Source organism: Antennarius striatus, chromosome 9, assembly GCF_040054535.1.
Source record: "Antennarius striatus isolate MH-2024 chromosome 9, ASM4005453v1, whole genome shotgun sequence".
NCBI classification, from domain to species: domain Eukaryota; kingdom Metazoa; phylum Chordata; class Actinopteri; order Lophiiformes; family Antennariidae; genus Antennarius; species Antennarius striatus.
Window position 1 is genome coordinate 17,655,530 of NC_090784.1, and position 23,479 is coordinate 17,679,008.

General features: G+C 40.3%; 1 protein-coding gene across 2 annotated transcripts in view; it reads left to right on the forward strand.

Annotated features, from left to right (window-relative positions):
- Positions 1–9,250, forward strand: part of LOC137601293 (nectin-2-like) — a 75,570-nt gene extending 66,320 nt beyond the window's left edge. The window contains exons 7-10 of one of the 2 annotated variants that reach the window (XM_068323426.1): positions 6,052–6,187; positions 6,301–6,358; positions 6,481–6,567; positions 7,632–9,250. In XM_068323426.1, coding sequence (XP_068179527.1) covers positions 6,052–6,187; positions 6,301–6,358; positions 6,481–6,567; positions 7,632–7,841 — 491 coding nt within the window. In that variant the 3' untranslated portion in view covers positions 7,842–9,250. The remainder of the gene's footprint in view (positions 1–6,051; positions 6,188–6,300; positions 6,359–6,480; positions 6,568–7,631) is intronic. The other variant, XM_068323427.1, reaches the window with a different exon arrangement.
- The last annotated feature ends 14,229 nt before the right edge of the window (positions 9,251–23,479 follow it).

The following is a 23,479-nucleotide window of genomic DNA, read 5'->3' on the forward strand; positions in this document are numbered from 1 at the left end:
AAATGTCAAAATGTGCACAAACACACCAATGTGCAAGCATTGGCACACGCACTCACACAGATGGTGTCGGTGACATGAATTTATTCTTCATGCAGATGCAGATGCACGACGCTGAGCAACCAGAATCACATCAGATTAGAAATGACCAGCATCACCGATCTGCCACAACCAGAACCCCCGGCAGCAGCGTCTTTTCAGTCGGGCGCACAGAGTCAGCGTTTCCTTCAGTTTGTCCTCCCCTCAGCCGATCAGCTGGCCGAGCTTTGCCAACAAGAACAATCAATTCAATATGATTTGCTTTGTTCTGAAATGAATTGTAACGGCATTACGAGTGCAGTGAATAGTAAATGACAGTAATGACGATGGTGATTGTGATGGTGGGTGTAGCAGGTCTTCAACCATCATAAAATTAATGTCAGAGGTAGCCGCAGCACTCAACGACGCAGCATTGGCATCGATCGTGAATAATTTAGGCGCGTGTGTGTGTGTGTGTGTGTGTGTGTGTGTGTGTGTGTGCGTGTGTGTGTCAGTTCTGCAGCTCATGCATGCACTCTGTCAGTGCAACCCAGGGTTTACCCTGTTCCATTTCTTGCCACTTTTATTCCTCGTTTTTTTTTTTTTTTATGCCCACACCAAATGGGGCATAACCGGTGACCCTTGTCCATCGGTATCGACCAGGCCTCACCACATCCCCACCTTTTACTTCAATGTGTGTAATAATGGAGGTTATGGTCTGTCCACATCAGCACAAATCAAGGTTTTTCCAGAGCGGTGGGGGAGTCAGATTCTCTCGATGTGCCGTCTTCCATTCACTCCTCAACCTCCTCCTGTCTTCTTCTTCTCAGCCCATTCATTGCAGTTACCTCTGGTTTGTTATTGGGTTACTGTATTACCAGAGACTTAGGCAGACGTGCACACAGTTCAACCTGAATAAATACGTCAATACACGCAGAGTGTACTTGCTTTAGTGAGTTTACCTCAGAATCTAAAGGCTAGGATTTCTCTTTTCTCTTAGAGAGCAATGAGATTACATGCACTGTTCTTTATCTTAATCTCTTTCAAAGGCCATCAATTCATTCAGCCCTAATCTCATCTCTGGGCACTCTGCTGTGACTCTGGTAGCCTTGTTTTTTTTCTATACTGGGAGGTGGTTTGCTGTAGTTTGTGTCTCAAAAGGCTCCAATTTCATCAGAAAACCAGTTTGTCCCGTTTCACATTAAGGACAGAAGCTTAAGTTTCTACTGACGGAAAACAACAAAGGAATTTGCTTGTATTAAAAGTGAGTATTAAATTTAAAAAATAAAACTGTTTGCTCCTTCAAAGATTTGTATAATTAAACAGTCGTTTCTCACTTTACTAAAAAAAGCCTACTTGAGAGTGACTGTGAAGATGTGAGAAAGAAAAACGAAACAATTCCGTAAGATCAGCGCCACATGGTCGAGGACGCGGGCCGTTGATCCAACAGGACGCCTCAGGCTTGGGGATATTTTTGGTCAACTGTCCCTTTTTAAAAAGGTCTAGCTAACCCATTTGGAATGAGTGTGATCATCAGCTGCAGTCAGATTGTTGTTCCAGTGACCGGTGGCCTGCTAATCTCTTAAACCAAGACCAGCCACATGTAAATCTTGAACCTTTTCCACAGCGCGGATGTTTCCGATTTTTTTTTTCATATTTGTTCGGCCGCATTCCACGTTGACATAACTTTTGTAGGTGTGTGTGAAAATGCAGGGTTTGTACACACACACACACACGTGTATATTGGTGGTAAATTTGTTGAAGAGGTCAAGAGAAGGTAATAAAAACAGGCTTATCTCTTTTCGTTAGGCACAGGAGATAAGAGATGCGCAGGGGGGACGCTGCAGATTTGTGCAGTCGTATTACCCGGGCCAAACAAGCAAATACCAAATTACACTGGTTACGGAGCGGGGATGACAGGAAAGAAGTGGGGGGGAGGAGATGATGGGGGGCAAAAGAGGAGAGAAAGGGAGGAGGCAGGGATAAATGCAGCAAAAAAGCCTGGCCTGTATGGGGAAAGCTGAGGATAGGCCAGCATGTTAACCTTAATCCCTTCAGGGAGAGGCGTAAACGCGCAGGGAGAGAGAACAAGGGATTGAGTGAAAAAGGGATGGATGTGAGATCTTTGTCTTCCCACTCGCTCCTTCATCCCCTCGCTGTGTGATCAGCCAGTTGCAGGCAGCAGCCGGGAAATCCCACAGAAGCGAGTGTCTTAATCACAGCCTTCATCTCGCTCGACTCCTCTGGTACCCTGCACTCTTCTCCTCTTTTGATTCCCTCTCCTCTGGACTCAATGTCACTCCACCACTCCACCGTTAGGACACCCTAGTCTCGACTTGATTTAACACTCGACGTGTCATACTCACCAGGTTTACCAAGGAGTGCTGAAACCAGAAATTTTAGTGCCCGTTAAGTTCCTTGAGATAAATCTGAAGAGAATAGAGTATATCTGAACAACTGGGCTTCAGAGCTGCAGCCGGCATTCAGACACGCAGCCTAAAGCTCCAGAGATTCTGGTGGCATTTGCTCGTCGCTGAAGTGGATTTGAGGTAATTTCAGACTGTTTCAGCTAACCGTCCAGCTTCATCACTCCATCCCTCCCCCCTCTCCTCTTCCTCATTCCCCCTCTGCGACAGCGGCGGTCTACGGGTGACTGGCTGGTCAGGCAAGCACGACCGAGCGATGGAGGGCTCTCAAATAGGACGGGATGGATCGGTATCTGAGTGAATGGTCGCCTGCATTGATCTGCTGACAGGAATGGTGCTGACCTTTAACTGTTGTTGAGACTCAACTGTGGATCATTTCCTCCTTCACACTGAAAAAGTAGATAGAAAACACCATACGGTCGGGTCGGAGAGACAGAATCGCTTCTCGCCTTGGGGGAACCACCGAAATAATTTTTGTGCGTCCACTTGTTTGTGTGTCTACCCTAATGTTTAAATATGTATGTAGATGTGTCTTTGGGTATGCATGAGACGGCAGCAGGGCAAAGGCCACGCTGCAGACCAGTGGGTGTTTGTGTAAATGTGTCGTGTTGAGTGATGAGGTTACAGCAGAATATACCAGCTGCTCTTTGGTACAAGTTTGTGTGGTTGCGTGTGTGCGTGTTTACAGGTGTGTATGGTCTTAATGTGTGTGTGTGGGCCCATGCTTGTGTGTCCTTAAGAAAAAATAGAACCGAAAGGATCGAGCAGATGCTTAAATCAGCGATACACACATCGTCTGTCTTTTGTCTGGGATACTTCACCAGTGAAGGACGTGGAGGTCATGCCCTCACGTCGCCACATTCACTCGAGCAACACAACACAAACCTCGACCTGCAGCTCTTTCTTACTTGCCTGAAGGGAAGGAAGAGGGTTCTTCATTAAACCTGCCACACCGATGAGTTTGGTCGTGTAAGGCAAGACAAAGAGGAAAGGGTGTTTCTGCAATAGCATTCGAGAATAATCCTGGGAACCAAAATGGAGGAGGGGCGGTGTGCTAACACAGGGACTGGAATGAGGGAGCAAACACACTTGAAAGACCAGGCAGGTATCGGCTGTAGAATCAACCTGCTTTGAAGCTGTTGAATGATGGGTTTTTGAAGAGACACAGCACCCCCATGCGGTGAAGAGTATTATTACAAGCTATTTAATGTAATGGGTGTGGTGTCTGTTGCCAGATTTCACTTCACAAACCTAAAATATCAGGAAGGAATCCTAATATATTACTTGTTCATCTCAGTACGTTGACCTTTAATTCGCCTCTGTTTTCATCTCAAGGTTTTATAACTGGAAAAAACTTCTGGCATACAATTGCTTTGAAAATACCACAGTAAAATGTTCTGTACCATCTTTTATGACAGTCCTTCTATAAGATATTGAGCATTGTTATTTTTAAGATCAGATTTATTTATTTATTTTATCATGCAAAGTGTGTGTTTTATGGGTGAGCTGAAGCAAAATGAAATTTTATGTAGTCCTGGTTCAACACTGTTGAATGAAGAATAGCTTTTACTTTCCTGCAGCTCAGCCTGACATTCCTTTCAGCATAACATCTACTTATAACAGATATATAAGATATATAAGAATACTATTCCTAGAATCTATTCCTAGGTGATCTTGACAAAATGAAACTATATTTTGTGTAGTTCCTGCATTATATTTGGATATAATTTTGTTGTACTATCTGAGACTTATTTGTAGAGTAATCTGTTCTCACTTTATTATTCAAGAGGAGAAATATGTTGGTTATATTACAATAAACAATATCCAACTAAAATACATGAACTACCTGTGAGGTTAAACACAATATTTGGAAACAGAGCAAATTTAATGACTTTTTTTTAACTTGTTATCTACTGAAAATATGTCAAACTTAACAAATAGTATTTTATTCTAAAACAATTGTTAAAATACCGCTGCTATGTGAAGGAAAAGTCTGTTATTTAATAGAATCCATAAAAAAATTAATAAAAGGACACAAAAAAAAAAAGAGTTACAGTCAAAGTAAGTTGAGTGGAAACTTCCCAATCCAGGCTTTATGAAGCAGTTGCCACAATGAAACGCTCATAATTAAAGAGAGAAATCTAGAGTGTGCGGGGACATATATATGGTCAGCAGAGAAAGATGATGTGCTGGATTGTTATGAGCAAAAGGAAAAAGAAATGATCATTAGGACACATTCAGATGTGATAAAGAATGAAATATATAAGACATATTCCAGGCACCCTGTTGTTAGAGGAGAATTGTAATTAAAGGAATAACAACATTCGATCATGACCCTCCTAATTACCAGAACCGGGGTTTGTTCTCATCAGATGAGCTTCAGATCCTCTCTGCCCTTTACGGCCTCCTCATTAGCATAATTCCCAGGGAATTCGGGGGGGATAATGAGTCGGGTTGCGCCTTCAGTAAATGCAGAGTGTGTATGAGTGTGTGTGATTTTGTGTGGGTCAGTTCATGCTCAGCGTGGTCTCAGTTCATTAGAGGAGCCTCCGCAAGATTCCCCTGGTTCATCTTAATCACACGTGTCACTCAACACCCTCATCAAGACCCTCTCTGAGGACACACACACACACGAACACACACACACACACGATCTTAGGTTTGGCATTGAAGAGAAATTTACATGTGTATTGTGGTACTATAGTGATTCTAATTATTTAATATATGATTGATTTGTATTTTTAATTTAATATTTGTTAGATTTAAGGATTAAATTTAAGAATTCATGAAATATGAACGATGACAAATATCATTGTGCTGATAAAGAAATAGTTAGTCTAACTTTCTCTGGCTTAAATTTTAGCCTTTAGGTTTGGGGTTATATACAGTATGTATGTGTATGTATATATATATATATATATATATATACACACAATGTCCTGCTTTAAATTCTGAGCTGAGTGTTCACTTATTCCCACCTGCATCCCACAGACGATATCTTGTTCTTCTGTAGAGGCATAATGAAAGCAGATAAACACCATTCCCATCTGTCTGTTGGTCTTTAGTCATTTGTTTTGTTACCTGTGCAGACAATCAGCCAACCTGTCCCCCCATTTCAAGTATTTGTGCTGAACTGAAAGGCTGCTTGCTCTTTTTAAAAAAAATCATTTTAAACTGACAGACATGAGAAGGTATTTATTTTCTTGTCTCCATCTGTACCGGAAATCAAATGAACGTATTTTCCAAAATGTCAAACTCTCCATTTAAGTGTTGTTTGTTTTTTACTGTTGGAAAACAAATTGATTGCTTTACCTTCCCTGTTTTTTTCAAGGGATTTAATTCTAAAGATCAGAATAAAGGATGATGCAGGACAGAGAGTAGATGGGTGGTGCTTTTATCAAGCAGAAGCCTCAGAGAGTCTTGAACACTTGGTAACAGACACACGTCTGGCTTAGCCAAATGTCTTCCTAACTTCACGTTCTTTTCTTAATTCACAACTTACTTTTATCAAAAGTCACACCTTTGTCCTGTTTTGACCTCCTTATACACACACAGACACATCTTCTCTAACGGTGTCATCTCTCTCCTTGTTTCCCCTGGTTTTTCCCAGGCACTCGTCTTCCAGAGAAGGGTCCTGCTACAGGCAGCATCATCGGAGGCATTATTGGAGTCATCCTGCTGTTGGCCATCATCGGATCAGCCATAGCGATGTACCGCAAACACCGCAACGACAAACTCAATGGAGAGTCAGTATCTGTTTGACTCACTGCCTTCAAATCCACTTCATTTCTATTTATTTTGACATTTATTCTCTGTATTAGCTGCAAAGTCACAGTTTGTTTGTGTGTATGTGTTTCAGCGGTCCACCCAAGTACAAGCCCCCTCCTCCTAAGAAGACCACCAGCTCTGCCAACAGGGTGAGTCATCATTCATACATTTCTGAACAGCAGACACATTTTTGCGTCAGCTTGTTTTGATCAGAGTAAATCTGAGAACTTCGTATCTCCTCAACTTCACCGACTGGTTTGTGTGTCGCCAGCAGCTCAACACAGTTCCCGCCCCGGAGACCGAGGACAGGCCCCTACAGAACTTGTACTACGTTACCCAGACTGCTGAGCCAGTCACGGTGAGAAAAGACTAAATACATACATATTACTATGACTTAATGAAAATACAACTCTCCTTCAGTCCAACATGCTTTATTTATCCAACATTTTCAGCTAAGCTTCACTCGATGTCTGATGTTACATCAGTCTGTCAACACTTTTGCGATTATAACTGCAGAATTTTTCGTCAGTGGGCAGAAAAATAAAACACTTCAAAATATGATATAACACTATAGTAAAATCATTTCCAAGAGATGAGCTGAAATGTGATCTAGAGGTTAATTTTCATAATAAAACGTGGACTAGAAGGAATTCTATTTGAAGCAATTTTTGGAATTTGAGGTTGAAAGGGTTAATGGGTACTTCATCTGTATTGAATTTGGGAATTCATGGGCGAGTTAAGATGAGTATGTTTAATTTATTCCATTTTACCATTTCATTATCCCGTCCCCGAGAATGAAATTGGATGAGCTACAACCTCATTGTTTCTCCGGAGAGTGAAAAGCCATTGAGTTTCCACTCTATTTGTGGGTAGTGAATTTAGAGGTCTGGAAACATTCTAATCTCAGACACCACCAGCTCAAGTTTGATTAAACTTTAGGTAATGCCGTCTGCTGCATCAAGGCTAGAAATACACTCATTAGTCTGCAAAGGACACAACAGCAATTATTCACTTATTACGTTCTGCCACAATTCGGAGATGTGATTCACTGCTACATTCAGTTCAGTTATTGAAAGATAAATGGATAACATCCACAACAGCCAGTGGTGGAGAGTACCTTATTACATTTATGGAAGCCCTGTACCTGTCAATGCAGATTCAAGGTGATTGATAGATTTGATTTTTCATTATCTGAAGTTAAATTATTTTAAACCCCCTTGGAATAACTAGAAAATACATCGCAGGACACGGATATAACCAACACATGATTATTTTATAACATGTGATGCATTGCAGATTTCACCACTAAGCAATCTTAACCAACTATAAGGGAAATGCATCATAAATATTATTGCAACAGTTACTCAAATGTCTTAGAATAATATAAAATTCATTGACTGTCTGTTGTCTTGTTCCTGGCAGGACCTGGATACTTATCACGATGAGGAGGAGGATTATCCAGGTGAAGACAGGGCACATTATTACTCTGCTGCGCCCTCCGGCTGGGATGACCCCGCCAACAGCGAGGTCCCGCCTCCTTACATGCGCACAGACAACGACCCCCAGGACAATCACCGGGGTCCCGAGATCAACCGCGGGGATAGTTTTGTGTCTTCGGCCATGTTTGTGTGAGAAACCACCCAGGATAACATGTTTGTTGTAAATATGTGTGCATGTCAGAGAATTATGATCCAAGAGGGGAAAATCCCCACATGCTGATAGGAAGTTATAACTCGATGAAGAGTTCTCTCTTCTTCGTCACAGAGAGAGGCCTCTGTGAAGTCTGATGACTAGTGAATGTGAACATTTTATTCTGTGATGTGAGTTTTCAAATGTGCGCAGCAGTGACAGAGTTCTGTTTTTGCTTCTTTTTATTCAAATATTTATCAATGATCAAATCGAGTCGATTTTAGAAGTCCAAGTCAAGTCTGAAATCTTTGATCATAAGTCCAAATCAAGTCTCTGTGGTTGTGATGAATGTTTCAGCCACTGCATTCGATTCGGTCTGGTTGTATTGATCTATAGCTGTATCTAAGGATTGCATGAGCTTTCACTGTATCAGCAGGATTCCTTTATCTCAAACATCAGCTTCAATTAGACATTTCGTGTATACGGTCCTCAAGTCTCGGTGTCGCACACTTGACTCCTCAGCTCTGGTATGTACTAGGAGATAAGTGAGTGCAGCTATGCTTTGGTTTTCATTTAAAACCCTGCTCAGCTCGAGCCACCATATGCAAGTATGCACATATGCCTGTAACAGTTAGTGGAATATTATAAAATTACTTAAGTTATTAATAAATCAAAGTCAGAATATAATTATAATTATCGGATTTGGAGCCTTTAACGTACCTAGTCAGACGTATTACCAGCACCCAGTGGAGACACTGCCAGTTGCAGTTATCGTGCACCGTACTGAGGCTAGACTCGCAAACTGTGAAGAGAATATCAACTACTGCAGGTGAACTGGTTGACCAATATTATATTTGTGCTTGATTTTATGCCTTCTTATGTCTTCTGTTTCTGGTCTTTGCCTTCCTCGCGTGAAGTCAGTGACAGTGAGCAAACCTCAGGTGGAAGGGAGCAGAAATCAGCTTGTTGCTGATGAAACTTGATTTGCGTATCGCCTTCTAACTGTAACATTTACTTTTTTGTTTTCCTTTTTTACTACTTATTAAAACAATCATCAGTCACTCAGAAGATAAACAGACACGGGACAGTTTTTCTTTTGGTATATCTGTTACTTTTTTTATACACTGAAAACTTGGCTTATGTCCATAAATTCTATCTCTATAGTGAAAGATTAAGCTGTTCCTAATGTAATTTAAAAAGAGGCCATCAGAGTCTGATACGCCCATTGATTATACAAGGTGCAAGGGTTAAACAAGTTAAAGTCAGCAATGCTTAGACTTTGTATTCTATCGTAAACTCAAAGATGTATAATCTGTATTTGTGCCAAATATTTTTAGCATTTCTTTTAATAAATGATGTTGGTGTTTATCTGTTCATTCTGCTTTAGTTGTTTGGTTTTTTTAGACTTGTGTCCTGAGTTTAATAAATTTTGAATGAAAATACAAAGTTATGTTAATTATTTTGAGCTATTCATTTATTCTCTACAGTTGAACTTTGACTAAGCAGATCTGTAATTCTGTCGTTTCACCACGTGGTGGCAGCGTGGACTAGAAGTAAGGAGGGTTTAGTCAAACTGATGTAATACTGTGATTAGTTGATGCTGACATCTAATATGGGAAAAGACAAAGTGGTCCCTTTATAGTCTTAGTGTTGTGAATTGGTTGCATGTATCTAAAGGAGAGTCCAGCTGCCTTACCTGCACCAGTTGGGGGTCAATGACACTCTAACGGGGCTTTAGCACCCCTCACTCAGTGACAGGGACTTGCTGTCATCTTGATTTCCTCTTGTCTGACTCATTTCTTTGTGCCTTAAGCTGTATTTCCTTTAAACCCAAACCATGAAAAACCACTGGCTCGAGAAGAGGGTAATATTTAGCTCAGAATGATTCATTTCCAGCACAGTGGCTGCAGTGAAGAAGCTAAGATGTCCACAATAGGAGCTTTGTGTGCATCACCTTCCTGCAGTGCTGACTCACATCCTGTGGTACATCCATGTTATGCTGTAAGAACAGTGTCTGGAATGAGCCGGGCCTGTTCCAGATTTGCATCTAGCTATTGCAGATGAAGTAGAGTCGTGACCAGAAGGCCATCAACATCCTGTCACACATGAAAAAGGGGATTTCTAAGTAAAAGGGTTTATTTCTGACTGCAAGACTATTAAAGACTTTGAGAGATATTCCACACCAGTGTCAGCTCACTGCACAACCACTGACACCTTTCTGACTAATACAGTAACCATGATTAAAGTAAAACTTCAATATTAAAGTGTGACTTTTAATTTAAGTTGGGTTTTCATGTCCCATAATGACTTTGCAGTGTATATTAACGTGTTTGCTCTATAAAAACCTGGATCAATAAGCATGAGCTGGGAATGATGCAGGAGTTGTGAATCTCTAATGGCTCTCAGTATTGATCGAAAGAGGGATGCATCACGCCATCAGTGCAATACCCAAATGTAAAGATAGACAAGACTGACACATCAACATTCAATAATGTTGTTCTGTAATATATTAAGGCTCATATAGTTGAAAGTAACAGACTATTACCTGATGAGAAGCCATTCTTACCTTCCGCTGCGTTGCTTTTCTGAAAACTAGCAGTGATCTGTGCCGTTCCAGCATTATGGGATTAACAGACTATGTGAATCAGCAGCCAGGTAATGAGTGAGAGAGAGAAGGCAGAGAATAAACCTCTCATGCCTTCAGTGCTGCTAAGCTGGCTAAAAATAGGGGCAGAAGAAAAGGATTGAGAGAATCGGAGTGGACAGAAAAGATGGGGGATAGGAGAAAATTGCTGGATATGCTCCCAAAGTTTTTGAGTAGGGATTTATCAGGTGACCTTGACTGTGTGTCGAACAGACACATGTCAACACGTTAAAGTCACTGAGAGAAAAACGTATCATGCCTCCATGTTAGTCCTGAGCCACCAGCAGCCTGACCTGATGGACAAACTTCTCCTAGACTCGTCATGTGCATGACAATGATGAGCATTGTTGGCTGTGTGGTGGTGGCTTGGTTGGTAAGTACACACACACACACACACACACACACACACACACACACACACACACACACACACACACACACACACACACACACACACACACAGATGCAGGCCTGTTTTAGCTTGGCAAGTCTGATGAAACCTTTAGTCTCCTTCCTCAAAGATCTATTTTAAGAGCTGGAAAGATACAGATTAAACGGCTGAAGCAGTCATTTTTGTCAAGGCTGGATCTAAACCTCACCAATAAGATGAAAATATTTTGTTTAAATGGAACGGTCTCTTCACATGTAGATCTGAACATTTAACACACTGTAAGATGATGGAACAAACATGACTGGACTCCCAGGGGCCCATGACCTATAGATGTTTTTAAAGCAGAATAAATCTTTCTAGCAATCATGATCATTTTCTGCACTTTCCAGAAAGTAACCCAGTAGTCATTTCATTTCCCTGTTCATTTCTCCCCATCCCCCCTTCTATCGTTTTCATCCCTTCATCATCTGTCAATGGGGCTAATTCTGCTAACACCAGGCCAGAAGGCTAGAATGCGTGAGAGGAGAGCAAGAGGATGAGGAAGGCACGAATGCTGGCAGCATGGTGAGTGATACAGTCAAGGCGCCCTTGCAACGGGGAAGGCATGTGATTCTGGAGAGCAATGGAAAGAGAGAGAAACTGATAGAGCGGGTGAAGTAGATAAGGGGCGCAAGTGGTGAAGGTGGGAGGGAGGGGGAGAGAGAGGCTTTTGGGATTAAAGTGGAGATGAAGGTGGAGGGCTGGGTTAGCTTGGAACAGCCTGATTCATTACGGATTGCTTCACATATGTTACTGTTTCACGGTGTTCTAGCTTAAATTGCGTTTAATGTCGGTCAAACGAAGGCTTAAATATCCCCCAGAGGAGCGTTTAAATGTTGCAGTGTTATGTTGCTGCTTGTCCAGCGATCAAAACCTTATTAAGCATAACTGTAAGAGATCTTTGTGTTGAAACAAGTCATCTGGATTTATAGGAAAAGCTTCCATCAAAGAGGCCTCTGCAGGTCTGAAGAGCTGATGGGGTGTACCAGATATTGAACCCACTGGGAGGGGTGGAAATGCAATCATATACCTGTAGGTGAAACCATAGGTGGAATCTATATGACTGGGTTTCAACGACTATCATTATGACTCAACAACCACTCTTCAATTTCTCTCTACATTCCTGGCAAATCACCAGATGGCTGCAGGAATCCTGTTGTTTTTTTTTTTTTTTAATTTCCCTACATATAATTGTGTGGTGAAACGCTACAACTTTAACACTATATGATTACAAAATAATCTCTAATGTGCATTTGAAAGCAAGAATTGGGAATTTTATTGAAGATTTAACCCAAGTTGAAAGACGTAAGTGGGAATTTGAGGAATGTACATCAACACTAGTAATTCATCACAGTATTGTCAGTGGTGGGTTAGCAGTGTGTTTGTTTGTGACATTTACAGCTTCTTTCCCCGGGACAGTCGTGATGCCGGTGGGTTTATCATGATGTTTAATATTTAATGCCATCGGCTTGAGTTCTCCTGTACCTGCTGAGTAATTCCCTTCATCTGTCTCCACATTTTCTAATTTAAAGGGGTGGGGTGTCCAACATGCCTTTTAAAAGCCTTTCTTGGAGCTGAAATCTCTTTAATCACTCAAATTATGTCATTATCATGATTACCCGCTCATTTATAATTCATGTTGTATTGTTCTGCATCCTTCCTGTGATAATACCTGAATGTTTGTGAGGATGTGATGCAAAATGAGAAACAAGGAGATAATTTTAATACATATTCTTACTCCTATAATATTCTCATAAATCACTTTTTGCCCCATGTTCCTTTTTTCTTGTCATCCATTTTTATGTTTTGTGCTTGTGTTAGCAGAACCATTAACACAGTTCACAATTCTCGTGCAGTAACATGAGAGTGCTCGTAATCCGGTCACGTTGTGCTGAGCCTCCATTCTTGCCCATTCAAGCAGGTGTGTTTCTTCTCCCTCCTACAATCACAGACATTGGGTCCTGCAGCAGGAGGGGTGGTGCACACAGATGCAGATATTACGATGTTAGTCCAACGCTCCACCTGCACAGGATGGGGTGGAGATTAGGAGAGAAGAGGTTTATAAGCCTGGGCTGAAATATAGTCCTTTTCTTCATGTAAATGCTTCACAGCAGAGGGGGTGGGGGTGGGGGTATGATTCATTCAGGAGGATGAGGCACCAGATTATTAGGTCATAAAACCCTTCAGGCTTTAATGTGCTTGGTGCCGGTTCATGCTTGCATTATGATGATCAGTCAAATGCAATAAAACCCAACACACTTGAATTGTATTTCAACCAACAGCACTGAGTCAGCACTAATTATAGCACTTCATAAGAGGTAGGAATGCTAATATGATTTAGCAATGGTTAAAAGAATTTGAAAAACTATAAGATGCTACCTTGACCCGCTAAGGCGGATAAAGCGGTTCAGGAAATGAATGAATGAATATAAGATGCTAATAGTTCAATTCACACATTCATTTTTTTCTTGTGAATAGCTGAGATAAAATACTTTTACATAAGGGCTTGAGTGTGGACATTTGTTGTATTTATGGTTGCCATATTGGAAAACTTCTTTCTGCTGTTTTACAGTCTCTGCTTGTTAATAATGCCTTTATAAACTTTGGCAATACAGAGTTATCCTGTTAGCATCACGGCTACAGTGTTCAGCATTAAGGGTAAAGTCCACAGTTTGTTACAAGCTGTTGTCATGTGTTCCCTAAACAGTGAATTGTCCGTTAGAGTAAATGTATTTCCAAAAGAATTCTAAAGAAAGAAGGGAATTTATTATCCACTGATCATAGATCATGGAATTTTGGGATAAAGGACTTTCACAGTAAAAATGAAAAGTTGTTCATGGAGGGATTTTGTTCCAAATATTGTTTAAAACGACAGAGCTTTTTTTTTTCTTCAATAATCTCTCATTCTTCTTAATGCTTAATTGATCTACAATGAATCCATCAATAAATGCAGGTCTACAGATTGTCAGAAGTGAAAACGTTAAAGCTAAAGTTGACATTGATTAGTTATTTCAGTGTGATGTAAACATCCAGCGTGTTCTATGCAAACACGGAAATCTGTCACTGAGGAACCAGACATACTGCATAGATGATAAATTACAGGTTAGGAATTAAAATGTTGAGCGAACAAGTGCTGTATGTCTTTGTTGTTCAATCATGTAGTCACCCTTCAATCTGTCCTCTGCTACTAAAACATAAATAAGCAATCAAAAGTAAAGGGCTCTTGAATCAGATGAAATCCATTTATTCAATTCAAAATAGAATAAAATTGAACATTTATTTCATCAGGACTGGAGAGGTGTACTCATTAGGCTGGGTTAATCTGTACTTTATTGTGACTGCGTGAAACGATGAGTAAAATGTGTCACTCAATGCCAGCATGACACCAGATGTTTCACTTCTGACAGATGACACAACATCTGAAGAGCCTCTCGGGCGCTCCCCCAAACTCCCTCCCCCGTTACTGTCCCCTATTTTATATTATCAGTGAGTATTGATTTAGTAATATTACATGTTATCGCATCCTATTTAATATGCTATAACCTACTAACTACATATTTTAATTAGGAGTTTCAGCATGTGTATGTCTCCTGGTCTGCTAACCTGCCAGGATGTGTCCAGATGTTCTAAACATGATCAAGCACAGCTCCATACCCATAATTCTCAGGAAAACCAGAGCTGGAATTTATGAATGAACTCCACACACTCAGCAGATGTCACAAGGACACAACAATATTCCTCTAAATTACATTTAAATCTGTTCCTCAGTTCTATTGTCAAACAGATTGAGTTTTACCTCGACACATTACACATCCACTGCTGGTCAGCATGGCAGAACTTAATCCATGGTGACCTCTGTCATTTTCCTCAGGCTGGATAATGTGGGCAATACAGCAAACAACTGGACACCGCTAATAGTGCTGCATGGTGGCCTAGTTAAAGCAAACGTTCACTTTATGAGCTGTATATCACTTTAAGATCATATTTAATCAAAGAAAAATCAAAGACATACTGAAAATACTTTAATTTAGGGTGTTTATTTTTATTATTTGTCAGGAAGAAATGTCCTTTGTTTTTTTAGGCCTATAAAATATCAGAGAATTGTGAAAATGCTTCATAAAAGTAAGATTCTCAGTCATCTTTATCACAATGGGACAACACACAAAGAGGCAGCGCCTGATGTTTCAGCAACGCTTTAGTTCAACACTGAATAAATGTAGAAAAAGACGTTTGGTGTGGCTCTAAAAGCATCTGTTCACAGCGCAGCTCTGCTGTCCTCGCTCTGTTTTCAATGTTGCTCTTCTGAGCTGTGATTTACTGTCATAACATATCCACGGCAGTTTAAATGGAAATGTGACAGTCCCCTGGCCTTTGCCAAGGACAAGGCTATGTGTGAATGTGTGTGTGTGTGAGAGAGAGAGAGTGTATGTGTGTTGTGTATGTATGTAGCTGCTAACTGTGCGTTCGCCCTATGTGTTAGCATGCATAACCTTGGGAGCTATCTGTCCTCTAAGCATCATGGGATGGCTAAGAGGACGAGGAATTAGCCAATCAGCTGTTAGGGTCATCCCAGTCAAATGACCCTGGAGATTTGCTGCTGCCCATCCCCCTCTTCACATCTCACTCCTCATCAAATAACTCATCTGTTCACGCATGCTGTGCAGACATTAACTGAAGATGTCCTGCGTGGAAATGTGCATGTCAGATGCAAACATTTAGGGCAATAAAAGTGGAATGTCACTGGTGTTTTAGAGTTAAAATTAGACTCACTATTGAGCCCCTTGCAGGCATGAGGGAATATATAGAAGTCTTGAAAGGACACGAAACGAGAAAAGGGAAAAATTGCAACTTAGGCATTTATCCGCTGTTGGTACTTGTGTTGTATTTCTGCTCAGTTGACATTTATCCTCTTATGATAATAACAAGGGTGAAGGATGAGAGGAAGGAGAAGAAGAATTAGAAGGAAAATTAGATGAAGAATTAGGAGAATGATTAGGAGATTAAATAAAGACCCTCGAGGCCTGAACTACCAAACAAAGAGCTACAGAAACATTAATCTCAGAGTTGAGATGCAGTAAAGCTTAAAATCTGTCTGATAGCAGGTTGGAAAATCAACTCTCTGTCCAAAGTTACAGGGATAAATAATAAAAAAATTACGACAACAACAACAGGTACATATGTTCCAAAGCTAACAAAACCCACCTACTGATGTGAATTTATATATGGAATAATGTATTAGACTATTTGTGAGGTTTACTGTTCAAGGCTAAGGATAAACTGACTGTTTATGATTTATATTTTATATGGATTAAACAAATGAGATATTATTTCATAAGGCTAGTTATTTCCCTTTGTGTTCAGGATCTGTGCTAAGCTCTCATAGCTATCTCCTGGGTGTAACCTCATACTAGCTATTTGGACATGTGGCAAAGTGGCAATTATCTAATCTGCAAGTATTTCTCAGCAAGATTGGTGGAGAAAAGTGGGTTTGAACCCATGCTATCATTAGTTTCATAGCAGGATGCTGGAGTCTCCTGGCTGATGGATGGAGCAGCTTTCTCTGCATCTCTAGTTTAGCCAAGCGTTTATAAAAAGAAAAAGGAGAAAAAAATGTCTGAAGTTTGCCCCATACATTATCACCTTCACTCGTTCCCTCTCTCATCTCTCATGTGGATGTGTTTGTGAAGTGTGTGACAGATGAGTAATGTGATAAGGAGTGAAATGAAAGGGGAATGGGATAGAGGAGGTCTGATGGTTGCCAGGACGACCTCCATCAGTCTCCGGGTCACTTGACAGGCGAGCGGTCCTTTTACTCTGCACTCATAGACCTTCTGTAGCTGCGGAGGAACAAGAGAACCAACAGTACAGTTTGAGCACGCAATGTAGGGAGGGGGGGAAACATGGCTCTCATGACATCATCCTACTGGGTACAGCTTGTGACTGTACAGGTGAGTACACACACACACACACACACACAGGGAACAGAGGAGAACCTACTACCCAGTAACTTACACCCACACACACACACACAGTCCTAAAAGAGAACAATGCCTGTTATAGTAATAAGCACACAGCAGTGTGTGGTGTGTGAGTCAGGATAGGGACATAAATAAACACGCAGTGGACGACACAAGGAGACAGGAGAGACGACACACACTAAGCAAAGGCAAAATGTGTGTGCTTCTCATCAGCGTGGTCCAGCAGGGTGCAACTGCAGAGATGACTGGGTGCGCCGATGATGAAATCATCCCTGAACTTGCCTAGTTAGCATAGCGTCAGGCTAATACTCCATCACACTGACTCATTGGGCACAGTAGCAGTGGGCCCCCAGTCTCACACACACGCGCGCGCACGCACACACACACACACACACACACACACACACACACACACACACACACACACACACACACACACACACACACACACACAGAGAGAGAGATAAAACCCACAACTAGAGAACAGACTGATGCACAAAGTGCATGCAAAAAAATGCTGACACGCACCAGCTCCAACATCCTGAGACACACTAGGGTCTCAGTATCTTTGGTGCTATCTATAACTTACACTAAAGCAGACAACAACGACTATACACTCGCTCTGTCATCTGGAACAGAATGGGGCCAAACGCACAGCAACAAATCTGGTGGGACCGCTGCACCACTGCGTCTTATGCTGACACCAGATTTGGAGGAGGCCAGGAAACCTTACCTGACACTCAGGAAATTAACATAATGTTATGCTTCTGTGGAGATCTTAAAAAAAAGCAACAGCTGTAAAATGCAGAAATTAATCATGTTTTTTGAAGCAAAAATCATTCATGTCGTTTAAAAAGGTTTTGCCTAATTATTTTTTAAGTAAAAGTTAGGTGTATTGGAGAAACAGACAAGAAATATGAAATATGAGCAGCTTGGAAGCTAAGGACTGAAAAAAATGAGGAGAAACCCATATTGGCAATCTCCAAATCTTAAACAAATTGCCCAACAGGAGGGTTTACTGTATATAATTAATTTTCTATCGCAGCCAAGAAAATGTAGAAAAAATCAGTATAACATTTCTTTCCAAGATTTTTTGTAAAGTGACCTTGGTCTTTTTGGTGGGAAAATAGATTAAGAAACAAGAAGGAAGTATCTCAAAAGTCTGCGTGAGGCTGTGAAGGCTAATAGCTCACAGAGGTAAAAATAATTTCTGGTGCTATACAATTTTAGAAATAAGCCTCAAAATAAGACTAAGTAAAGCCTATTCCCAAATTTCCACAAATCTTCATGAGTCCACCTGCAAAGAAAGGAATCATAGAACATTTAAAGATGCCAAGAGACCCAGTGTCAGTGCTCACACAATAAAATATAATGAATGTATGCAATGTTCAAAAATGTGATAAATAATGCACTGAGTCAGAGATGAAGAATATGTAGTGTCCATGGGTTATGCAAGCATAGGGATGGAATAGTGCGTATGAATGAATACATAATGGAGATAATGTATAATAATCGAGCTTTAAATTCACTGATGGGTGGATTATTTTTAACCCTGTCCTGAGCCAGGCAACTTCTTTCCATTGTTTCCCATTTTTATGCTAAGCTAAGTATCTCCTGGCTCCATACGGACTAGAGTAACAACATTCCTCTCATGCAACTCCTATTTAAATTTAACAGCATTTTTAAATAGTCCCTTACGTTCCTGGCAAGACTTTCAAGAAATCTGAGTCTCTATTCTTCGCTGTGAGCCCTTTTATTCCTCTTCTCTTTCATCCATTTCAGAGAAATTCTTACACAAGAGTGAGCGTGAGGCATGCTGTCAGTTTAATCTGGATGGGATAATGTCTGCTGCAGCGAAAAAGAGACAAAGAGGTGGAATGAGACACAACTTTTAATCTTCTTAGCATCCTCTACTATCTATCTTTTACTCATCTGTCTATCAAGCTACCTATCTATTTATTATATCCATCTGGCTGCTTCATTTATTAGTACATTTACCCTTGCAGTAGAAATTAATTAAATTTGTTCTCTTGGTGTAAATATTCATCTCCTTTTCCCGCCTCATTCATCCTTCCCATACCCTCCATACCAATCTCTCTTTCACTCTCCTTTATCCGTCCCTTCTCTGTGCTCTCCCTTCTATACACGCTCCATCCCATGGCCCCCCTGCAAGGTCGTTTCCAAGGACGGCATGCTCCCAGCATCCCCTGTCTGATTGGCTGATAGCTATTAAAGGGCCAGTAGCCCCACGGAGCACATGGCTCACCTCCAACGCTGCTACAATGCTGTCATCATTCCCACCTCTGCTGAGACTGCTCACTGTACTTTACACACACACACACACACACATTTTGCAGCTCTGGTGTACGTATAATGGTAAATCTAAAGACACACTCAGCCAACATGAGACTCTGAAAAAATATCTGACCCGCTCACATTCCCAGATTGTCTTGTCTCTTATATAAGGTTAGGGTTGCTTGCTACGTTTTACATCAAATGTCTTTTACTCGAGTGACAAAGGTTGTTAATTTTCAAATACATTACAAAATGGGTTATGATGAAAATCCTTGGCCCTCACTGACACACAACTGCGACCGTCTGAGCCAAGCAAACCTTTTTGACAACCTCAGCACACCTGAAAAACACAAAGCAAACAGCTTAAAAGCAGCTGGAGAAGATAGACATTCAGCAAAATGGTCACCACAGCAAACATTTTGAACAAAATGTACTGACTGGAATAGAAGCAGGATTTGAGGATGGATAGGAGTACAATTGTAAAAAAATAAAAAAATTAAAAAAAAAGATTAAAAGTTGAGTTAATAGGTTTTCCAGAAACCATCAGTCCCCATCTAAGGTGAAAAGTTCATCTCCAAATCTGCTGAGTAACTAGAGTAGTTAAAAGCTTTTTCCCTCATCCTAGTGACCTGATTTCTAAAGCTGCATCCCACGCACACATCAGATGCAAATAATGCAGTTACTTATAAACACAATTTTTATAAGAATTGCCAACCTTGCAGGATGTGGGCATGTCACCTCAAAATGTCAGTCTGATGTACAAATGCACTTTTGTTTAATTGTACTACAAATTTAAAGTGACGGCCAGCATGGTGCAACTACAAGTCTTACCCTGTCCAAATATTACTAAAGAAAATCTGACTGTCACCGCTGATGATAATCAGACATTATTAGGAACATGCTTTTCCTAATAAGAGTGGAACACCATATTTTTCAATATTTGGATTTTTGTTTTGGAAAAAAGAAATAAGATTTTATATTTCACTTAAGCTGTTTGACAGGTTTTGTTTTGCTCAAACAGGCCTGTTTCAAGACTAAAGCTAAACTATGCTAAGATAATTCCAGCCCAAAGCTACCAAGCCAAGCTGTATCTATTCCCATCTCTTATGCTGTCTTTAAAGTCAGTACCAACACAGAGGTTTGCACTTATAATCCCCATCTTCATCCATCCTCTTCCTCCCCTTTAGCACTAACAGTCACATGCAAACATTTTCTGCAGATAAAAAATGACGTAGAAACTGCTAGTAAATGATAAAGGGTATTTGTGACATAATGCACAGGTGGATGTGAATTCATATTTCACAATAATACATAAAGGTAGCTGTCTTGTGGCTGATCTTGACTACATATCCACCTTCCTGACTCCTGCCTCCATCTTGCTTTCTCTCCTTCCCTTCCATTGGTCCTTCTTGCTCCCCCTTGGTGCTGTCAGCTACATGAACAACTGCAAACAAAACAACTACAATATTTATAAAGGAAGGAGGGAAACTAACAATGTGTGCAATGAAAGAAGTATATATGAAGCATCTCTGTAAGGATTAACAGCACATTGTGAAAACACTTTAGCATACCGAGTGTGTTAGCTGACTCCAAAGTCGAACTACATCCACAATCTACAGAACAGTGGACCTAAGGTCCTTCCACAAAGGAGGTGCGTGAAATGTGGCGTAAACGTAGATGATGGCCAAAAGCATCACATACTCTCACAAAAAACAAATACCAGTTAGGAATCATAATAAACAACATCAAGTTTGTGATACGGAGAACCTAAATTAATTTTAAAAAGATTAGGATGGTGGAGAAGTGATAATAACATAGGATGACGCCACAAGATGAACCCATTAAAGTTGACTGAGTCATAGTTTTATTGTGTACAAAAGGGTTGTAATATATTTATTATTTTTAGTCAGATGATATAAATATTGAATAACGCTCTACTGTAAAAAGATTCCTGCAAGAGTCAGAGTGAGCGATATGCCATTTGGAGTTTTAATAGCACGATATCGGCATATTAAAATTTAAGAGGTCTTAATGCAAGTGTAAATGTGCTTTTAGTGCATACTGAGACTAAACACCCTCTAAAAGGGAGCTATATAAAAGAAAAACAAGTGGATGGATGTTTTCCATGTAATGGCCTTGCTGACTGAGAGATGCTCTTGACTCAGAAGTTTTTCAGTTATTGCTCTGATGATGTTACTGAATCCACTGACTTAAAAAAAAAAAAAAAGATCAGCATGCATCAAGTGTGGGAAAACATACCAGAAAGGAAAATAAAATGTCAACATTTAAATGCTCTTAATTATTATTATTAATAATAATAATAATAATAATAATAATAATAATAATAATAATAATAATAATAATAATAATAATAATAATAATAATAATATAATTTATTATTATTATTATTGAGTTTATTATTAAGTTTATTTTTCGGACATGTTAATATAACAGACTTCACACCTTCATCACATTTGCAACATATTATTATTATTATTATTATTATTAGTAGTAGTAGTAGTAGTAGTAGTAGTAGTAGTAGTAATAGTAGTAGTAGTAGTAGTAGTAATAGTAGTAGTAGTTATTACATTGTGCTTTTCTGGATACTCAAAGTGCTCACAATGGCTTCATTATTCATTCACTCCTCATTCACATTGGTGATGGTAGACTACAAGTGTGGCTCTGGTGCAGACTGATGGAAACGTGGCAGCCAATCGGCACCAACGGCCCCTCCGACCACCATCGGAACATTTATACACACACCTGTGAATGCCATCACTGGAGGAAAGGAAGGTGAAGTGTCTTGGCCAAGGACTCAACAACAGATGACTGGGGGAGCGGGATTCGAACCGCCAATCCTTCAATTGGGGCTACCGCCACCCCAATATGCTAATTGCACCTCAAAAATAAATGTACAGCATTTGCTTCAGGGGATTATTTACATGACTCATTTAATGTAATATATAGCTGGGATGCAGATTGGAAGAGTGAGTAAAGAGGGGTTTCGCTGCTCTGATGCTGAAACAACAGCTGTCAGAGGAGGGGGAGGGGGCAGGGAGGATGGATGGAGGAGGGGACGTACTTGAGAATCATGTGGACTCGAGAGATAAAATTACTGACAATAGTGACAAATGGAAATCATGCAAGCTTTTAGGTTGATTGGACATCTCTGATAGACTGCCTGTATATTCATGTATGCGTGCACTCGGCTGCGCTGCTCTTTGTTTCACCAGTTGAAACAAGACATTCCTTCCTTTCCATTCCTTTTCCTTTCTTTTAATTTTCTTTGCTTAATCAACTCCAAATGGGTATTTTTCAAAGCATAGATGTGATTAATAACACACTCATATGAGCTGTCCTATGCTGTCTGTGTTGTTGGATTTGCTCACTAGACTATCAAATGACATGGTCATTCATATTATCATATTATCAGCATATTATTTTCCTGTATTTAATGATAAAGCTGTTGCCAGGATGTTAAAATATTTATAAAAAGACTAAAATAAATAATTTAATTTAATTTAATCATTAAATCTTAAATAATGAAATAAAAAACAAATTCCCTTTTGGTTTGTCCCGTTAGGGGTCACCACAGTGTGTCATTCTTTTTCCATTGTAGATGAATGCTCGTATTTGTTTGGTGAAGTTTTTTACGCTGGATGCCCTTCCTGCTGCAACCCTCTGCTTTTATCTGTGTTTGGCACCACCCTGCAGTGGATACTGACTTGTGCCCCCGTAGGGCTGCAGATGTCGGGGAGTGAACCCAGAGCAGTATATGCGTTCTACCACTGAGCTACATCTCTGGCTAAATAATGGAATAAAAAAACCAAAAACATTTAAATTAATAACAGTGTAAATTTTTATCATAGTTATAGATTCTACTGTCATGATCAATAGTCATTCAGTGATGGCAGAGGTTGGGGCCTTGCGTGCCAAGCGATATCCATTCACACAATCCCTCACACACTAGAGTACGTACTTATAGACTACAGGGGCTCAAACCAATGACCCGCCAGTAATTGGACAGTGGCTCTAACCCCTCAAACACAGCTGATTGATTTTGACATCTGTAAAACCAATATATTGACACACACAGGCTAGACCTTCTGATTTTTTGCATTCCTTTTAAATATTTCATTATAGAATCTACCCTACTCTTTCCTGTCCTTTATCACGTCTACCATTCCATAATAGCAGACCCTTCAGTGACAGTCCTGTGTCACTACCCCAGAAGAATTTTCCTCCACCCACCTGCCTCTTTCCTCCTTCAGACCGTTTTCCCCGACTCTTTTCA